Genomic DNA, 18,633 nt, shown 5'->3' on the forward strand with positions numbered 1-18,633 from the left:
GCAACGGGAGAGGCCACGGCAGTGAGAGGCCCGCGTACCACACACACACACACACAAAAAATGACATCAGTTGCCTGGAGAGAGTAAGCATCCTGTCACTAAAAGTCAGCATTCAACTAGACAGGCTTACTGGTTATTGGGGATGCTTCAAAGAAGAGTCATGCAAAAGTTAAAGTTTAGGTGATCTCTAAGTTTCCTTCTAATTCTGAAGGAACTCTGAAGAGAATTTGAGTCCTAGAGTGGTTAAGTGACTTGTCCAAAGTCACCCAGGGAATGAAGACCTGACCCCCAAAACAAGTCTAGATCAGACTTCCTGTTTGTGGGTGAGGGTCTTGTGAGTGCTCAGCACCTCACTTTATGCTCCTTGTGTGTGTGTGTGTGTGTGTGTGTGTGTGTGTGTGTGTGTGTGAGAGAGAGAGAGAGACAGAGACAGAGACAGAGAGAGACAGAGAGAGGGACAGAGAGAGAGAGAGACCACTTGTCCCAGGTGTCTGGAATCATCTGCTTTACCTATTTACTTTCCATTACTAATATGTGTATGCCCTTCTTCCTTGCTTGTGTTGAATATTCTGTGTTTTCAGATGGAAGTGTCAAACCTCCCAGGCAAATTACTATAATATAGGGGTTCAAGAGGTAGTAGAGTCTCTGCTTCCCTGGAGTACAATTTATTTCATAAGTTAAGGAAAAGGAGAGAAGCTAGATGATATTTTTATTTGAAACTGATGTTTCTTTGATTCTATTTTAGGACTATGGGTTATCTTGAGTTAAATTTCTAATGCACTGGCACTAATTCCCCATCTTTCATCCTAGTCACAAATATATTGATAAGCAGAAATCTAGTTGTCAGCTTCAAAAGAGGCACTCTTTTCTCAGAGCTCTGGAGAGCTACTTGTTTGTTTTGACTGGAAACCTCTAACAAAGGAATCCAATTGCCTTTTGGAATTGATTTCTAGAACATTTACAAAGAAATGGATATCACCTTGTCCCCAGTGATACTAACTCAAAGATAAAAAGAGTTCCCCTTCACTTCTACCCTCAACAGAGTGATCAATTTTTTTACTTTTTAAATTTTTAAATTTTTTTGGCCTCACCGTGCAGCATGCGGGATCTTCCCCAGGCAGGGATCAAACACGTGCCCCCTTCAGTGGAAGTGCAGAGTCTTAACTACTGGACCAGCAGGGAAGTCCTTAATTTATTTTTTAAGAACATAGATTTGCCTGGTTCAAAATTCCAAAGTATACTGTCAGGGCTACAGCTTATTCATCTTTGGACTCCTCTCAGTGCCTGGCATATTGCCCTGTATATAGTAGGTGCTTAATAAGTGATTATTGACTGGGTAAGTGAATGAGTGTGAATTAAGAAGTTGTGGGAGATAGAGAATAGTTGGTTTAGGTGGGGCAGCAGATATTTTCCCTGAGGTGCATGGGCTTAAAGGAAACCTAGACAGAACTCCCAGACCAGTTGCATATTTGACCATGACTTTATCCAGAGTCTGTACTAAAAGCAGCAACATCAGACTCTTTTGGGTTGACCATTACCTAAAGACTACGTACTAGCCAGTCTTTTGGTTGTACACAACAAAATCCAATTTTAGTTAACTGAAGCAGAAAAGGAATTTATTCAAAGAGTATTGGGGAGCTCAAAGAATCAATGCAAAGACTAGAAAACCAGGCTAAGAATACAGGAAGCACCAATGTAGGCTGGGTGGCCAGACCCACAGAGGAAACCATGCCATAGGAAGGATGCTGCTGCTGGACACTGGCAATGCCCTGGGGACTGGGTGCCATAGCTGACCCAGCTGCCATCACTGCTACCAGATTCTGAATACCACCATTTCCAGAGTAAATTTTACACATTGCCTGCTTCTCTCTCTTTTTTTTTAATGTATTTATTTTTGGCTGCGTTGGGTCTTTGTTGCTGTGTGCGGGCTTTCTCTAGCGGCAGTGAGCGGGGTCTACTCTTTGTTACCATGCATGGGCTTCTCATTGCGGTGACTTCTCTTGTTGCAGAGTATGGGCTGTAGGAGCCCAGGCTTCAGTAATTGTGGCACGTGGGCTCAGTAGTTGTGGCTCGTGGGCTCTGGAGCGCAGGCTCAGTAGTTGTGGTGCATGGGCTTAGTTGCTCTGTGGCATGTGGGATCTTCCCAGACCAGGACTCAGACCCGTGTCCCCTGCATTGGCAGGCGGATTCTTAACCACTGTGCCACCATGGAAGCCCTGCCTGCTTCTCTTGACCCCAATCTCCAGAATCACAATCCTGGAGGGATGGGCTAATCAGTCATGCTTGGGTCCCAAGCAGTCAACAATCAGGAAAAACTGATACCAGGGCCTTTTAGCTTCCATGAGTGAGATGTAGGGGCCTGCCTCACACTGTGGCCTGTTCCCCAAACTTATAAAGGCAATCTGGAGGCTGGGCAGCCAGGAATATGACAAATGTCCACTATAAAGCCTTCTAATAATTTATAGGCCCAAACTGAAAGAATTAAAGAGTATAATCTGTGTAAAATGCTTAATACAGCACCTGAGCTGAACTCTCAAAACCAGAAGAGTGGCTGTCATATTTATTACTCAACTTGTTAAAATTTTAGCTAGTCAAAGAACTTCTTTACAGTAACAATATTTTCTTCCCAAGCCTCTCCTTTTATTTCTTATTGGAATCACTTATAATTGCAGAGTTGAGCAAAGAAAGGTTGCGAAGGGGTAAACTGTGTCAAAAGTGTACTTAGCAGCACAGTGGGGACAGTGCCATGAGCATAATAAATCCAATTTATTTTTCTGATAAATTTTTAAGAAGACTGCCTACCTCTTTTAGAGTCTCAGTCTTGGGATCATATCTATTTTTTAATTTAATTCTATGAAATTTACCACTCTAATTTCTACAGTAATACTAAAAATAGGTGCTACTTACTGAGTACCTAATACATGCCAGAAATTTTTCATAGATTATTTCTAATCGTTACAGTCATCCTATATGATAAATATTATTTGCATTTTACAGATGAGGAAACTGAAGCTCAGAGAGATGAAGTACCCTGTCCAAGAGTACACAGCTCACAGGTGATAAGTGCATAACCAACTACTGCTACTCCATATTTTCTCTCATATGGTTGCTTTCTCCAAAGATTCCCATCACCATTTTTTAAAAATTCTACTAAGTCCAAATGTATGTTTCTCAAATCATTTATTCATTCTTCTGAGATTTTAAATTGTCAGAAAGACAAGTCAAGAAATTATCGGTTGCCGGGTCTTTAGCAGAATTAAACTTTTATCAGATAACAGGCCAGTGTAGTAACCTCATTAGCAACATATAAAAAATTTTATAACAAGAGTGTCTGCTTTATTGAGCCCATATTGTAAGCCAGATACTCTGCTAGTCAGCCCTAAAAGAAAAGTATTACCATCTTCTTTTTACAAATGAGAAACCTGAGATTTAGAGAGATTCAGAAACTTGCCAGGGGCCTTGCTGCTAGAAGTGGCAGAACTGGGACTGCAACCTCAGCAGTATGACTCCGAAGCCTGCATTTCTTCCAGTGTGTCATACCACCTCTGGGCCAGTTGCTAATTTGTATTGAGAAACACCACTTAGTATTGATACCTCTTTTGTTTCTCTCCCTCCCTGGCTTCCAGAGGCTTCCCTGTGGGTTCCTGGCTCTTTGCAGGTATAATAACCCTTATAAGGACAGAGCTGTTCTCTCTCCCTTCCAGGTTTTCTGGCTCCTTCATCCCGTGGGCAAGACCACAACCTCCCCACACAGACCCGGCCTTGAGCTCTGGAATAGTCCTGTTCTTAATCTGTAGAAATATGTGGAGCCTTGGCTATGAAGCTTAGGAGAGTCCCTCGAAGTCTACTTTGCTGGAACTCCATCACTGATTAAGTGCCTTAGTTCTAGTAAATGGTTTTAACCCATTACCATCATGATTTGTTAGCCAAGTTTGGGGGAACTTACTTTGCTTTTACTGTACTCCTTGTATTAGTCAGTACTCCTTTGGTTCTTGTGCCAGAAATCCAGCTCATCCAGAAGCTATAATGTCTATCAGAAGAAAAGACCATCTCTGCCTGTGTGTCTCTTCAAGAGATCAAACCCTCCAAAAAGCTGTCCAGCAGACTTCTTCTATATCACTGACTAGAATAGCATGTCCATATTTAACCATACCTAAACCAATCACTGACTGGCTTAGATGAATGAACATTCAACATTGGGCCAGGTCCCTTCTGAAGCATATGGTCATGTAGCCTTGACAAAATTGGAGTCTTATTGGGAAAGAGGAAAAATAAGGGGGAATGTTCTTGGGTAGGCAGCCAAAAGTATCTGCTGTAGGAGGGAGAGAGCAATTCTACAGGGAGCTTGGGGAGCCAAAGATAAGGTTACCCTTCCTACTGAGTCTTTAAAGAGAATTTTTACCAAGCAGATAGGCATAAAAAGTTACGCCAGGTAGAAAGGACTACATGCAAAGGCATAACAATATGCAACTACCTTGTGTTTTTCGGAGACTGCGATCACTTCATTGTAACTGGGCTGAATGATATACATTGGGGTGTGCAGCGACAGACAGTCTCCAGATCATGCAAGGCATGTATGCCATGCTAAGGAATTTATACTTTACCTGTAAGTGATGGGGGAGTCACTGAGGAATGAGGATAGCATGATATTATTAGAATTTTAGAAAGATCATCTGTCCAGAGAATGGAAAATGGATCCCAGAAGGAAGTAAGGCTGGAGGGTGAGAGACCAGTTAGAAAATTGTACTTTTCAGACAGGGGAGAGATAATAGGCTTTAGATTAAGGCTGCAGTAATAGTGAAGTAGAGGGCGGGAGGGTAAGAGTAAAATACTAAAGAAATATCTATAGAATTTGAGGACACCTACAGGATGTGAGGATGGAGGGCCTATGCTGACTCTGAAATTTATGTTTTGGGTAACTAGATGGATGCTGGTAGACTTCATTAAAGAAAAAGCATCCTAGGGGACTTCCCTGGTGGCACAGTGGTTAAGAATCTGCCTGCCAATGCAGGGGACATGGGTTCAAGACCTGGTCCGGGAAGATTCCCACATGCCACGGAGCAACTAAGCCCCTGCGCTACAACTATTGAGCCTGCGCTCTAGAGCCCACGAGCCACAACTACTGAAGCCTGCATGCCTAGAGCCTGTGCTCGACAACAAAAGAAGCCACTGCAATGAGAAGCACTCATGCTGCAACGAAGAGTAACCCCCGTTCACCGCAACTAGAGAACGCCCGTGTGCAGCAACAAAGACCCAACACAGCCAAAAATAAATAAATTTATTTTTAAAAAAAAAAGAAAAAGAAAAAGCTCCTAGAGAAAGAAAGGTTTGGGGACAAGTAATACAACCAGTTTGGGACTAGCTGACCCCTGTGGCTTATCCAAGTAGAGGTGTCCAGTGGGAAGATGGATGTAAGGTTCTGGGAGAGAGAAGTTTGGCTTGGCAATATAGATTTGGACATCACTGCCATATCTACTGTACAGGGAGCTGTAAGAGTGAATGAGATCACCCTGGGAAAACAGGAAAGACATAAAAAGAAGAAGCCTAAGGACAAAGACCTGGTGAACACAGCCAAGCGGCAGGCAGAGAACAGGGAGTCAGCAAAAAAGTCTGAAAAAGAACAGTCAGATAAAGCTGGGAGGACAGCCGGACTTTTATTAAACTTCCTTATGAACAACTTCCTTCAACTGCTGTGTTTCACCTGGTGTTTCACACCACCAACTCCTTTCAACTGGTGTATTTCACACCACCAAGTAAAATTACAGTTGAAATATTTGACCAGTACCTTTTCAAATATTGTTTGAATTATTGGAATATCAGATTTTTATTCATTGGTTTTTTGTTGGAGGGTAACCTCTGTCAGGTCAAAGCAATGCTTTCCTGGAAACTGCATGAGAAAGAAGTCTGGTGAGAAAAGGAAACTCCGTCTCCTGCAGTATGCATTCACCACACTGGAGTACAGCCTCAAGGTCTTACTGCCACATATTTAAAAATCAGCAATTGGGTGGGCAAGGGTATAACCAATTAGTAAGAGTGTGAGTTGACAAAACCTTTCTGACTCAGGAATTTCACTTCTATTAATTTATCCTATAGAAATCCACACACAAGTGCTCAAAGATACATGCATATTGCTGTGGTTTGTGACTTTTAAAAAATCAAAGTGAAGAGATAGAAACAGCTCAAAAACTATCAGCAGGGGATAGTTAAATAAATTCCAGTATGTCCACACCATGGAATACTACACAACCAATTAAAAGAACAAGGTTTATCTCAAGGTACGGACATGTGGCAAAGTCCATGTTATAGATATGATATATTGTTAACTGAAAAAAGGCAGTTTTCAGAGCCATATGCTGAATATGTACATATGTAAATCGACATTATATATACATATATTCCATTCAATCATTCAACGGCTATTATTGAGGCAGGCACTGAGCTGGGGATACATTAATGAATAAGACAGAGAAAGTTCCTGTCTCATTAAGCAAATGTTCTAGTGAAGGAATTAAGTCAATAAAAGAGTAATATGTATATGTATGTATATATATATATATATATATATATATATATATGTATATATATATATATAAAATTTTAGATACTAGCAAGTGCTGTGAAGGAAAATATAGTAGGGTAAAGAGATGAAAAGTAACTAGTATGGTGAGGAGGTGTGTGTAAGGGGCTATTTTAAATAATTTGGTCACGAAAAATGTTTCTAAGGAGAGAACATTTTAGCTGTGACCTGAATAAAGTGAATGAGTGTATTAGAGTTTTCCAGAGAAAAAGAACCAACAGGATGTGTGTGTGTGTATGTGTGTGAGAGACAGACACAGAGAGAGAGAGAGACAGAGAGACAGAGAAATTTATTTTAAGGAATTAGCTCATGTGATTGTGAAAGCTTGGTAAATCCAAAATCTGCAGTGTAGGCCAGCAAGCTGAGACCCAGGGAAGAGTTGCAAAGAGTTCCAAAGGCTGTCTGCTAGAATTCCTTCTTGCTTGGGAGAGGTCAGTCTTTGTTTTATTAAGACCTTCAAATGACTAGATGAAGCACACCCATATTATGGAGAGTATTTTGCTTTACTCAAAGTCCATCTACTTAAATATTAATTTCATCCAAAAAATACCTTCATAAAAACATCCAGAATGTTTGACCAAACATTTGGGCATTATGGCCCAGCTGAGATGACACATAAAATTTATTATCACAAGTTCATCCCTTGTTAACTTGGCACGCATATGCATCTCCTTAAACCATACCTGGTCTCCAAATAAAGACAATAACAAGGTCATACTTCCACCTACCATGATACAACCATCTTGTACACAATTGAAAACACACTAACTCTTTCCCCAGACAGGAAACAAAGTCCTTGGGTGATATTTACTCTTCTTGGTAAACTGTAACTGCTTTCTGTCATGAGAAGTTGGCAGCTCAGAAGAGGGCCTTTACCAGAACTTGACCTTGCTGGAACCCTGATTTCAGACTTCCAGCCTCCAGAACTGTGAGAAAATAAATTTCTGTTCTTTAAGATACCCAGCCTATCTATGGTATTTTGTTATAGCATCCCGAACTAAGACTGGCAGAAAGGGATATTGTTTTCAACCAGTGACGCAGGAATAACTGGTTATCCACATGGAAAAGACATATCTTTGTTTTCTTTTCTCTCTTATCCCCTTATCATGTAAACATAAGATGCACTGACTTTATATCATAGCATTTAAGTATTGTTAACGAGAAATAATGCAATGCTTGATCTTGTTCAGAAAGCACAATAGGTTTGCTCAAACTCCTGACACTTGCTTAGCCCCCCAAATGTTATTCTAAATTCCCCAGCTCCAACTCTTTCCTGGGCATTTAACATTTGAATGTTCAGATCCAACTAGGTGATTCTGGCCCAGCACGATGTTTGGCTACAGAAGCCAGCTAATGCAACAGCAAATGATCATATCCACAAGATGGCAGCATTGTATAATCATTGAAAACCATAATCTGGCATGGGTTCTTGAACATACCTTTCTGTGGCATATTACGTGATCTTGTTAAGTGGACTTTTATATGTATCTTCACTTAATCTTGAAATAAATGAGCAGTTTCCTTCCCAGAATGTTTTACAGTTTTGAGAAGCATGGACTGGAGAAATAAAAAAGCAGATTCTTTAGAGTCAGAAAAAAATCTGAGTTCAAGTACAAAATGCACCCCTAACTTATTTAGGGCACTTGAGCAAGTTAACTAAGATCTCTGGGCCTCAGTCACCCAATCTAAAAATTTAAAACAATGAAATTACTTTCCCCACAAAATCTTTTTTTTTTCTTTTTGACATAGGTAATGTGAGTAAGAACAGCACTGCATGGGAAAATCGATCAGAAGTAGATGCCCTCTGAAAACTCAATATCTTCGGTTGATTAGAAAAAAGGGTCTGTGGCCTTTAGAATAGCCTAGAATATATTATTTCTGTTTCCTATGACACATCTTAAAAGCCTATGGTGGTGACCTTGTCAAAAGGAATCAACTACACAAAGAAATCAGTTGTAGTATAATAGTCGATACACCTATTTTTGGTTTGGGGTAATAATTGTTAAGTTCCTATTTCAGCTGACAGCCTGTCTTCCTCCACCAGAAAGGTTAGAAAAAGTCACCTCTGGCTTGAATTGCCTAATTACAGCAGCAGGGTACAATTTGTATGGGGTTTATGGCTTAAACACGGTGCTTTTACATATCCTATTTCAACTAAGCAGAAGCTATGGTAATCGATGACATAGTGTGGGCCAAGAAAATATAAGCTAAGAGGGTCAACAGAATTTGAAATTCTAAGCAACAAAAGAAAATGTTTCATACAGTTTAGAAGGGGCTATCATTTGCCTAGACTAGAAGAACACAGATAAGCAATCTTAGGAGTTCAGGTCATATTCAGGGTCCAACAGGAAGTAAGGAGGGTCTGGAAAGTCTGATAGGTAAGTAACATTTAAATAGGTCAGTTGGCTTTAGAATCTGAAAGGGGGAGAGGCAGAAATAATTAACACTGGTGAGGCAAGAGTAAGCAGCATTGTCCAGGAGGGATGGCTGGAGGTAAATAATTGAGGTCAGGTAGCCAGGATCTGTGAACAGCTGTAGAGCCAGGGACTACAAGGTTTGAGATTCAGACATGGAGGAGATGGGTGTCAGCCCTCAAAAGTGTGTGGAAGTTCAGACACAGCTGGAAGTCAGAACCTAGACCATGCTTGAGCACCAAGTTGTGTAACTTTGACAGTGAGAGATCAATTGAGCTGCAGGTGGGCTGGGTCAACCAGCTGGAGGGGGACAATTTAAATCAACCGTACATACGTACGTCAACTGAGGTAGTGACTGCTAATATATTCCCTATCCAGATCTAGAGCAGGCACCAGGGTCTGGACAGGACATGCTAACTGTGAGAGAGAACAGGCATACTTTATAGAACACTGGTATGGATCTTAGGGAGTTCTCAAGAAGTCACCACACCTCTCCAGAGCGTCAGCTTCATCACACACAAGATGAATATAATAAGAGATGCTTTACCTATCTCTAAAACAGGTCAGGAAAAGCACAATTTAGTGAATGAGAAATTACTTTATGAACTGTAAAGGGCTCTATAAACATAATTTGACATCTTTGGCTTTGTGGATTAGGAGCCTACAATCCAGAGTTTTTTTGTGTTTTGTGTGTGTGTGTGTTTGTGTGTGTGTGTTTTCCCCCAATCAGGCCCTGGGCTCTGCTCATTGCAGAAAGTCTTTTTGCAGTAGTGTTGGGCTTGGCCAGCATCAAATGGAGCAGCTATTCCATTTTCTGTGATCAGCATCAGTGCTTTCCAGCATTAGCATGGAGAGATGAGAGTTAACAGGATGTCTTCTTAGGACCTGTTCTCAGGAATGGCAACTCAAGCATCTTGAAAATTTAGTCTCACAAAGAAAAGTAGATCACTGTAAGTGAGTAATAATGAGTCATTGGGAGCAGAGTTTCATGCCCTTGCTAATGAACAATGCAGGGGAAGAGAACAGAGGCTGAGAAAACAAAGGGACAGAGAAACTGCAGGAACTCCAAAACACTAATGAAATTCTTCCAAATAAAAAGTAGCCTACCCAGGACTTCCCTGGTGGCGCAGTAGTTAAGAATCCGCCTGTTAAGGCAGGGGACACGGGTTTGAGCCCTGGTCCGGGAAGATCCCACATGCCGTGGAGCAACGAAGCCCGTGTGCCACAACTACTGAGCCTGCACTCTAGATCCCATGAGCCACAACTACTGAGCCTGCATGCCACAACTACTGAAGCCCGTGAGCCTAGAGCCCATGCTCCACAACAAGAGAAGCCACCACAATGAGAAGCCTGCACACCACAACGAAGAGTAGGCCCCGCTTGCCGCAACTAGAGAAAGCCTGCGCGCAGCAACAAAGACCCAACACAGCCCAAAATTAATAAATTAATAAATAAAAGCCTACACCAATATCCCCAAATGCCATGCATGACAGTGCATTTCCAGGAATTAATAGTTTGTGTTATTAAAATAGAAATTAAAAAATATAATTTGATTATCTAAATATTTCTAGGTCAGACAGACTGACCAGAACAAGATAATGGGGGTGAAGTGGGGAACACAGGGGAAACCTAGGCATTTCAACTTTTATAGTGCCTTTCAAGGCCCGGCCTTGGTAAGGTTTTCAATGTGTACATGGAACATCAATGATTTGAATTTCCTCCCTGTCAGGACATCTCTCTGGCTTTTAATTATTACACTGCTACACTGCAGAATGTTCATTGCAGACAAATGAGTTAAAGCCTCAGGCATTATTTCAAAGCAGCTCTGAGAGGGAGCGGTGGAGCTAGTGTACACAGTATTAGAAGAGGATATGAAAGAAGTTTTGCTTGACTTTCACTGTTGAATCTCATTCCTTGCCAGGAATACAACTGTGCTGAACAGTAAAATCATTTTGTGGTAAAATCATTTTGTGCTTGCCCTGTATGAGAATCTAAGCAAGGATTTTTTTAGACTGAAAGGGACCTACCAGAGGTCATTTAAGTGAGGTCCCTCCCCCACCTGCAGGGAGAATTACAGCCTTTCTTAAATATTTTAAAAAGAAGATATTTCCCAAACTCTTCTAATTTGGGAGTGTCTTCTAATTTCTATCTATCTATTGCTATGGTTCACTGTTAAGATAATCTGATTTTCCTGACAAGTATTAAGGAGAATGGGTGAGGATCTGCCCATCAGAATTTTACATATTATCTGAATTATAAGAAGTTATAAAAGGCAAAGAGCATGTTAATGTCTTCCTTCTACTTCAAAATACAGGAGTCATCTTTAGTATATAGTACAATAATTTTTAAACCTATAAAGAGCTTTAGAATCTGACTTCTCTTTTAGAAGATTACAATATTGAAGCCTCAGAAAATACTTAAGGTAGAGTCACAAATAAAATTCAGTTTTTCTGAATACTTAGGTCAGGATACATTTCCTTACACCATTTAACCTAGCTCTTAAATACCCAAATAAAGGGATATTCCATCTGGTTTCTCCCCTCCCACCCAAACTACTTTTCAAGAATAAAATGTGTCCACTACTTTAGTTTCCAGGGTCTCTTGCTTTAAGTTAGTAAAACTTCCGGGTCCTCTGCTACTCTAAATGTAGATGGCAACGTTTTATTTATATATAGGTGGCACAGGAGGCATTCTCATTGAACAAAGTACAGTGAAAAGCCTAACTCAAGCATTTAAAATATTTCTGCAGTAAAGTTTGTTAATCTCAGTTTTGGAACAGTTGACAGTTTGAATTCTTCCCCATCTCTAAGACCCCACACATTTATTTTTGTGAGAATACACTTTTATATCTATGGGAATACTTGAGCTCATGCAAAATACGAGAGATTTGAGCACGTATGAGAGTCTTCTGTTTTTCATACTAAGTTAACTACGTTCTTGGTTTTGAGGGTCCTTTGATCCCCATTCTCTCTTACAGGAAACTAATTTCCCGCCTTCCTTCAACTGAATCTACATATCTAAAGAATGCAATTGCTTCATCAATTGCCAACAAATGTTAGCAGTTGTTAGCTGTGTCCATAAAAGGGCCATTTTTAATCTTATGAGCACATCCCTGTAAACCACGGATTTACAAAATACTTGAGATTTTGAAATGGGTGGGGAAGGGAATAGGGGAGTTGCAAAAAAAGCTCTCTTCTAATTGAGTTTATTAGGTTTTACAACAATGGCTGCTCAGTAAAGATAATCTAACAACCTCTTTGAAGGACAGAAGGAAAGGATAAAGATTTAAACCCATGAATATGGGTTTATTCATCACAAACTACCAAAACAGAATCAGTTGTTGTTTATGATACAAGGGATTTTAAGACCTTAGCATTTCTAAAAATATATTCTAACCAATTAATTCTGGATATGGGCAAAGATTTAGCTATAGGAATAGTCACTGAAATTGTTTATACTAGCAAAAGTTTGGAAATAACTAAAATACTCCATTGGGATTGGTTAAATGTTGTTCTGTCAGTATGATATATATTTAATATATAGACACTAAAAATGATATTTTGGGAGATTACTTAGTTATACGGAAATATGTCTCCAACAAATCATTAAGTGAAAAAACAGATCTCAAAACTGAAAGTGCACTATGACGACCTGTTGTAAATTTTAAGAAATAAAATTAAATATATGTGTGTGCACACATATGTACTGATAAGTATACATACACTCAAGATAAACACACACAGAATACACAGAAAAAAAAAGACTGGACACATATACAGCAAATTGTTAACATTCTGTGATTATCTCTAAGAGATTTTTGTTTCCTTTTTTTCTGATTTATCAAACTTTCTAAATTTTTCAAATGAATACTTGTCACTTTTATAAGGAAAAGAGCAGTCAACATTTTATGTATAAATAACTATTAAAAGATCATTGGGTAGCATACATGTGGAACTTATCAACTTTAGAATCTTGAAGGCATATGGTTCAAAAGTATAGATATATATGTTCAAAGAATTAAATTAATCGAAATAAATTTATGGTTAATGACCCCATAAAAGGTAAGAAATGTTTGCACAATGTCTCAAAAGTGTTTGAAGTTGCTGTGGTAGATGCAGCAATACACTTTCACAAAACCTTGTGAATAACTCAGAAGGGGAGAACAGGAACTGAGACAAGAAAGGAACATAGAAACAGCTGTCACTGTCAAAGACTAGAAAAAGACTTAATGGATTATCACTCTGATACAACAGGACATTTCTGATGTTCTCATGTTTTCAATCACTTCATTAACTGGCTTATCTAATACTGATCATGCACAAAGCTGCTTAACAGTAACAGTTAAACAACACGTGAAAAAGCATTTGACATAGTCTCTGTCATTCCATTTTTCTACTTATGTGTAACAAACAACTTCAGAGATGGGCAGGCCACCTTTGTGATTTTATTTTCTTCCTTACTGCACCTATCTATACCTCTTAAGCTTGTCCTTATCATTTTACTTAAAACACACTCTGCTTTCCAGTGACCTTTCCTTGGGTAAGCACTGTGGTTTAAAAAAAAAAAAATTGTTTTCAATTCATCTTGATTTCTCTTTGAAAACAAGTAATCAGTGGGGCATGACTGTCCCAATTTACCTTCTACCCTTTCCTTTTTCTCTTTATTTTAGTTAGAGGTTGGGGCTCTAATCCTTTCTTTGACACTAAGATCTGTATGATCTTGGGCAAACCAGTTTGGCCTAGTTGGGCCCAATTGGTATTTGTGAAAGCACTGTGTAGATTGCAAAGCATTTACAAATATGATTATTGAACTAGATGATCTCAATTTCATTCAAGGTCTAAAATATTTATTCTATACGTTAAATTATATTTTTGGTGAATTCAGCTGATCCAGGAGTCAGGAATTACATTTTGGCACATTGCAGAAGACTCCCTCCATTACAGTAAAGCTGCTGATGATTCAAAACAACAGAATGGGGAATTCCCCGCTGTCCAGTTGTTGGGACTGTGTACTTTCACTGAAGAGGATGCAGGTTCCAGCCCTTGTTGGGAAACTAAGATCCCACAAGCCGCATGGTATGGCCAAAAACCAAAACAAAACAAACAAAAAACCCAGAATGATTTGTAACCAAAAACAGGTTCAATTACTGAGGCTGAAAGTTACCAAGAATAATACATGATTTTAAGGAGAAGCCTGAATTCGTAGCCAACACCTAAAATCCCCATTTTCTACATTAGAAAACCCAACTTTTGCCCTTCTTAATCTGATAAATTTAAATCTTAAGATTTTCAACTGAAATCACATTTGAAAAGGCTACTACCACTCATATAGCATTTTAGTACATTTTGCTGGATATTGTCAATGTTGGAATAGTGATTACAGCAGGCAGGAAACAAGCGAGGAGACACACCAAAACATACACATAAAATCATAGACTCTCAGAGTTGAAAGGGCTTCTAAAAGTTATTTAGATTAGTGAGTCCCATAGTGTGGCGTTTTAAAAGCTTATAAAAGTTAAAAAAAAAAAAAACGGTGGGGAGGACACACATGAAGTATCAACTTTTAGTTTTGCCAAACAAGGATACCAACAAAACAACCATCTACCATCAGGACCATATTATAAAAGGGCACTTCAACAACACATATATAGGAAGATAAAACCTCATAATAACGTGTAATTTGAAACTAGATAAAGAAAAAACGCATTATACTTCTCTTTTCTAGTTATCTCATGGAAAACTTGATTTGCCCCTGTCCACGCACAGACCTCTGGGAATCCCTAATCTAGTCCACTCCATGCACACCGTTACCCCCCAACCCCGAAAGTTGAGCATCTGTATCCTCACTACAACAAAAAATCCGCCTAAATGTATACCCCACCCCTTATAGGGAACTCCTTAAGCTGAGGAATCCATTAAATTTTGGATGGCTGTGGTGGAAAATCAGCACAACAGTAGCTATCTCTGAAAACTTGGAAACTTCAAGATGCTTAAACTTGACTTTTATTTTTTTTAAGACCAAAGTCTAACAGCAGAGAATTTTAAGTAGGCCAGACATGCTTTAGAGTCACCGAAGGAGACTGCCTAACAGTGTTGATTTGGGAGTCAGGTGGCCTGGGTTTTGGTAGTGCCTCAAAACTTCATGCGAACCCTGAGTCTTTTCCCTCTGTTTCCAAATTCAAGATATTTAGGTCAGCGCTTTATGAATACAAATATTTAAGCCAGAAACAGTAACATGTAGGAATTCCAGTTATCTTCCAGGATGAACCCCATTACTAACTACTTCATCAGCTTTCAAACTTGCAGTTAAGTCTATATTTTTTCCAGTTTTAATGAAATTATTTTATTTGGGATAGATTTTGCTTAAATTTTCACAACTGAGGTTTTGATTCACTCATTCATCAGGGTTTGATTCATAGTGCAGATGATAGCATCAACACGCAGCTTTCTTTTGTGATCATCATTACTACCAAGCCCAATTTTCCCAGGTCAAATTTTGTAAACCAAAATGTGCTCAAGATTTGATTCGTTGACTAATTTTTAGTAAAAATTTTACTGTGTAAAGTTTTAAACATTGTCAATTTCATTTTGTGAGAGTTATTTCTACCCTATGTTTTTGGGTCAACACTGCAGTTTTCAACACGACCAAAATATGATTCTTCAAGGTTTCTTTTGCGGGGGGGCGGGAGCGAAGAGGATAACTTTCATATGGGCAGTTTTTTCACGGAACTAAATCTTATTTTCTATTCACCATATATTGGCCATTAATATTACTCGAATACGGTTTTTTTCTTCCTTTTGGGAATCAAATATCATCAGTGGGTAAACAATACAAAGACACAGAGCGGCAGGGTTAATTCCTGCTTTCCCTCTTTTCTCCTCCTGTAAAAACAGGGAATCCAACACTCCGTAAAGCGCAGAATTCTAAGACTAATCAACTAGACTGCTAAAACAGGGAGCCCTGAATAAACCCAGCCCGCACAGGGCTGCTTTTCTCTTTCTCTCCACTAGAGGCGATAGCCTCTTTCAAAAGAGAAATTGAGCTGGAATGGGCCGGTTGGGGGAGTAGCCCCCGTAAAGATCAAAAGGTTAAAAACCACCTCAAACAAAGAGCAAAGGTCAATACCCAACTCCCAAGCCCTGACGTATCTATCTTCCACGAAAAATGAAGGTGACTTCCCCCTAACATGTTCTCGAGACCTGGGGCCGCGTGGCCTTTCAGAAACCAGGCGGGTCTGAGGTGACTCACAAACAGGTAGTTAGCAGCGGAAAAGCCAACGACCGGAAGTGGAAATGAGCCCTGGACGGGGATGAGGAGACGCCACGGCACGCTTGCGCAGTCAGCTGGGTTGCAGTACGCGTGCGCAGTTGGGCGGTGACGGGGTGACGCTCGGAGCGTGGGCCGTGACTCTCACGGATCCGGTTCCGCCCTCCCTTCTCGCTGTCTACCCTCCGGGGCTAGCGCCCGATCCTTTTCCCAGAGTGCTCTGCGCCGTGAAGAAGCGGCTCCCGAGCGCTGGGGGCATTTTGTGTTGGCTGGAGCCGGAGTAACAAGATGGCGGCGTCGGCGGAGTGACAGGGGTCCCTCCGGGCGGGAGCCGGCGGCAGTGGTGGCAGCGGTATCGCCGCCCTAACTCACCGCTCTCCTTTTCCAGCCCGCGACCTCGCCGCGAAAGTGAGGCAGCGGCGGCCACCAGAAGCAAGTGGCCCACCCTGGTTACCGTGAGAACCCCCTCAACAATCTGCGGCCTGGCAGAAAGAAACCTGACAGCAGCGGTGATTAGGTTCCCCTTGGCCGACTCTGAGCCCTGTAACGCCGAGAAAAGAGCCAGCGTTTTCTGTTTCCTGCCGCCCTCCGGAGCCTTGCTCCGTGGACGAGCCCTAGAGGTCTCCCGTTCTCCCCTTAGAGGTGTCGGGGCTTAGCCCCAGCCTCCATCTTCGTCTCTCAGGATGGCGAGCAGCAGCGGCTCCAAGGCCGAATTCATTGTCGGAGGGAAATATAAACTGGTTCGGAAGATCGGGTCTGGCTCCTTCGGTGACATTTATCTGGCGATCAACATCACCAACGGCGAGGTAATCACCTGGGGTGGGGTTCACGACTACGCTGCGCCTGCCCTCCCCCCCCTCCGCGAACTGTTCGGGCCTTTTCCCACCGCATGCACGCACTGGGAAGTCCAGAGGGAGCCAGTTTTCCTGCCTTAGGAACCTCCCTCGCTTTCTTTCCCTAAAAGGGAAGAACCCAAGATAAAGGTTGGGTGTACTAGGAACTTTCCTAGCTTGTTAAAAATACACCTTAATCGAACTTTTAAAACCGTCGTTTAAGGTGAGAACGGCAAAATCCTATTTCTGTGATCCCCATGTTTTTTACCTATATTTTTAATTCTGCCGGGGTTCTTATTCCTATTAGGACAGCATCCGATCGCCTGGTTTCTTCATAACCTCTCATTACGTTTTCTGGATGAATCGTTTTCCTGCACTTTAGAGGACGTGCCGCTTTCGTCACCACCCCCTGAAGAAGCCTTTGAGGCTGGTTGCCTCGTTTTATAATTACAAAGAGAGCCTTCTTTTCCCAGCCTCTCACTTCCACCTTCTAGTCGAGAGTTGGAGCTTTGTTTGTTTCCCTCTCTTTTCCCAAATGACATTGAATCCATAAGGATGTTGATGCCATCATCCCCTCTTTCCCCTGCAGGAAGTGGCAGTGAAGCTAGAATCTCAGAAGGCCAGGCATCCCCAGTTGCTGTACGAGAGCAAACTCTATAAGATTCTTCAAGGTGGGGTTGGCATCCCTCACATACGGTAAGAATCCTTAAGCAAATAGGCGATCCTCCGAGGGAAGTATGGAAACGGGGAAGATGTGTACGAGGCAGGTGTAGGGCCAGCTGAATCCGGCTTTTGGTATTTGAGTTACCTGCGTTTCCTGTGAAGCGTAAGTCACCACAATCACAGAGTAAATTTTAGTTTGCCAACTTAGTTTAGAATTTCAGTTTGTTACACTCTGCTGCAAAGCTTCCGTCATTCTTCCCGAGGCTTTCATTTGCGGTTCAAGTATGCGGCTCATCTTTGATCCCAACGCGGAAGGGTTGCCTGCTGCTTTCTTTCCGTCTGCACCTCAGACGTTCTTGGGTTTGTCCGGTGAAGTGGATTTGAGGGTGCCGAAGTCACCGGGCTGGGCCAGTTCGGGTTGCTATTGGAGCTGACTTGGGAAATGGCTGCTCTTTTGTTGTGTTTTTGTTCCAACATGTCTTCCTCCTCCGCTTAGAAAATGGCGGAACGACGTGACTCAACCACATATTCCTGCCCTTTTTTCTGCTTGAGTTCATAAGTTATGCTTCCTTGATTCCCTCTTTAGCAGCCCTGAGTTGATTAAACCTTTGAAAAGCCAAGAATAAAGCTGCAGACAGTGGTGGGGTTCGGGGAAGGAGATGCCATAATGACAGTCTGATCTCTGCAGCAGATGCGATGTGAAATTAAATTTACTCTGCAAAATCCTTCATAGTCTTTCCAGAAGTGTTAATTAAGTCTGTAAAGAATGGTAATGTTTGCTACATTTCAGTCTGTGAACTAAATTTTGTGGGAAATGGCAAAGGCAGTTTGAACAGTGCTATGTTGAAATTGACTCAGTTGTATTGAAAGAAAACTTAAT

General features: G+C 41.1%; 1 protein-coding gene across 7 annotated transcripts in view; it reads left to right on the forward strand.

Moving 5' to 3' along the window:
• The first annotated feature begins 16,330 nt into the window (after nucleotides 1-16,330).
• The window catches only part of CSNK1A1 (casein kinase 1 alpha 1), a 52,260-nt gene continuing 49,957 nt past the window's right edge, over nucleotides 16,331-18,633 (forward strand). For 3 of the 7 annotated variants that reach the window (XR_009335507.2, XM_067032103.1, XM_059062228.2), the window contains exons 1-2: nucleotides 16,439-17,063; nucleotides 17,680-17,786. Coding sequence is in view for 5 of the 7 variants with exons in the window: in XM_067032103.1 (XP_066888204.1) it covers nucleotides 16,941-17,063; nucleotides 17,680-17,786 (230 nt within the window). In the remaining 2 variants the exon portion in view is untranslated. Of the gene's footprint in view, nucleotides 17,064-17,679; nucleotides 17,787-18,633 lie in introns of all 7 variants that reach the window. The other 4 variants (XR_009335509.2, XM_059062230.2, XM_059062231.2 and 1 more) reach the window with 3 other exon arrangements.

Source organism: Kogia breviceps, chromosome 4 (genome assembly GCF_026419965.1).
Source record: "Kogia breviceps isolate mKogBre1 chromosome 4, mKogBre1 haplotype 1, whole genome shotgun sequence".
NCBI lineage: Eukaryota > Metazoa > Chordata > Mammalia > Artiodactyla > Physeteridae > Kogia > Kogia breviceps.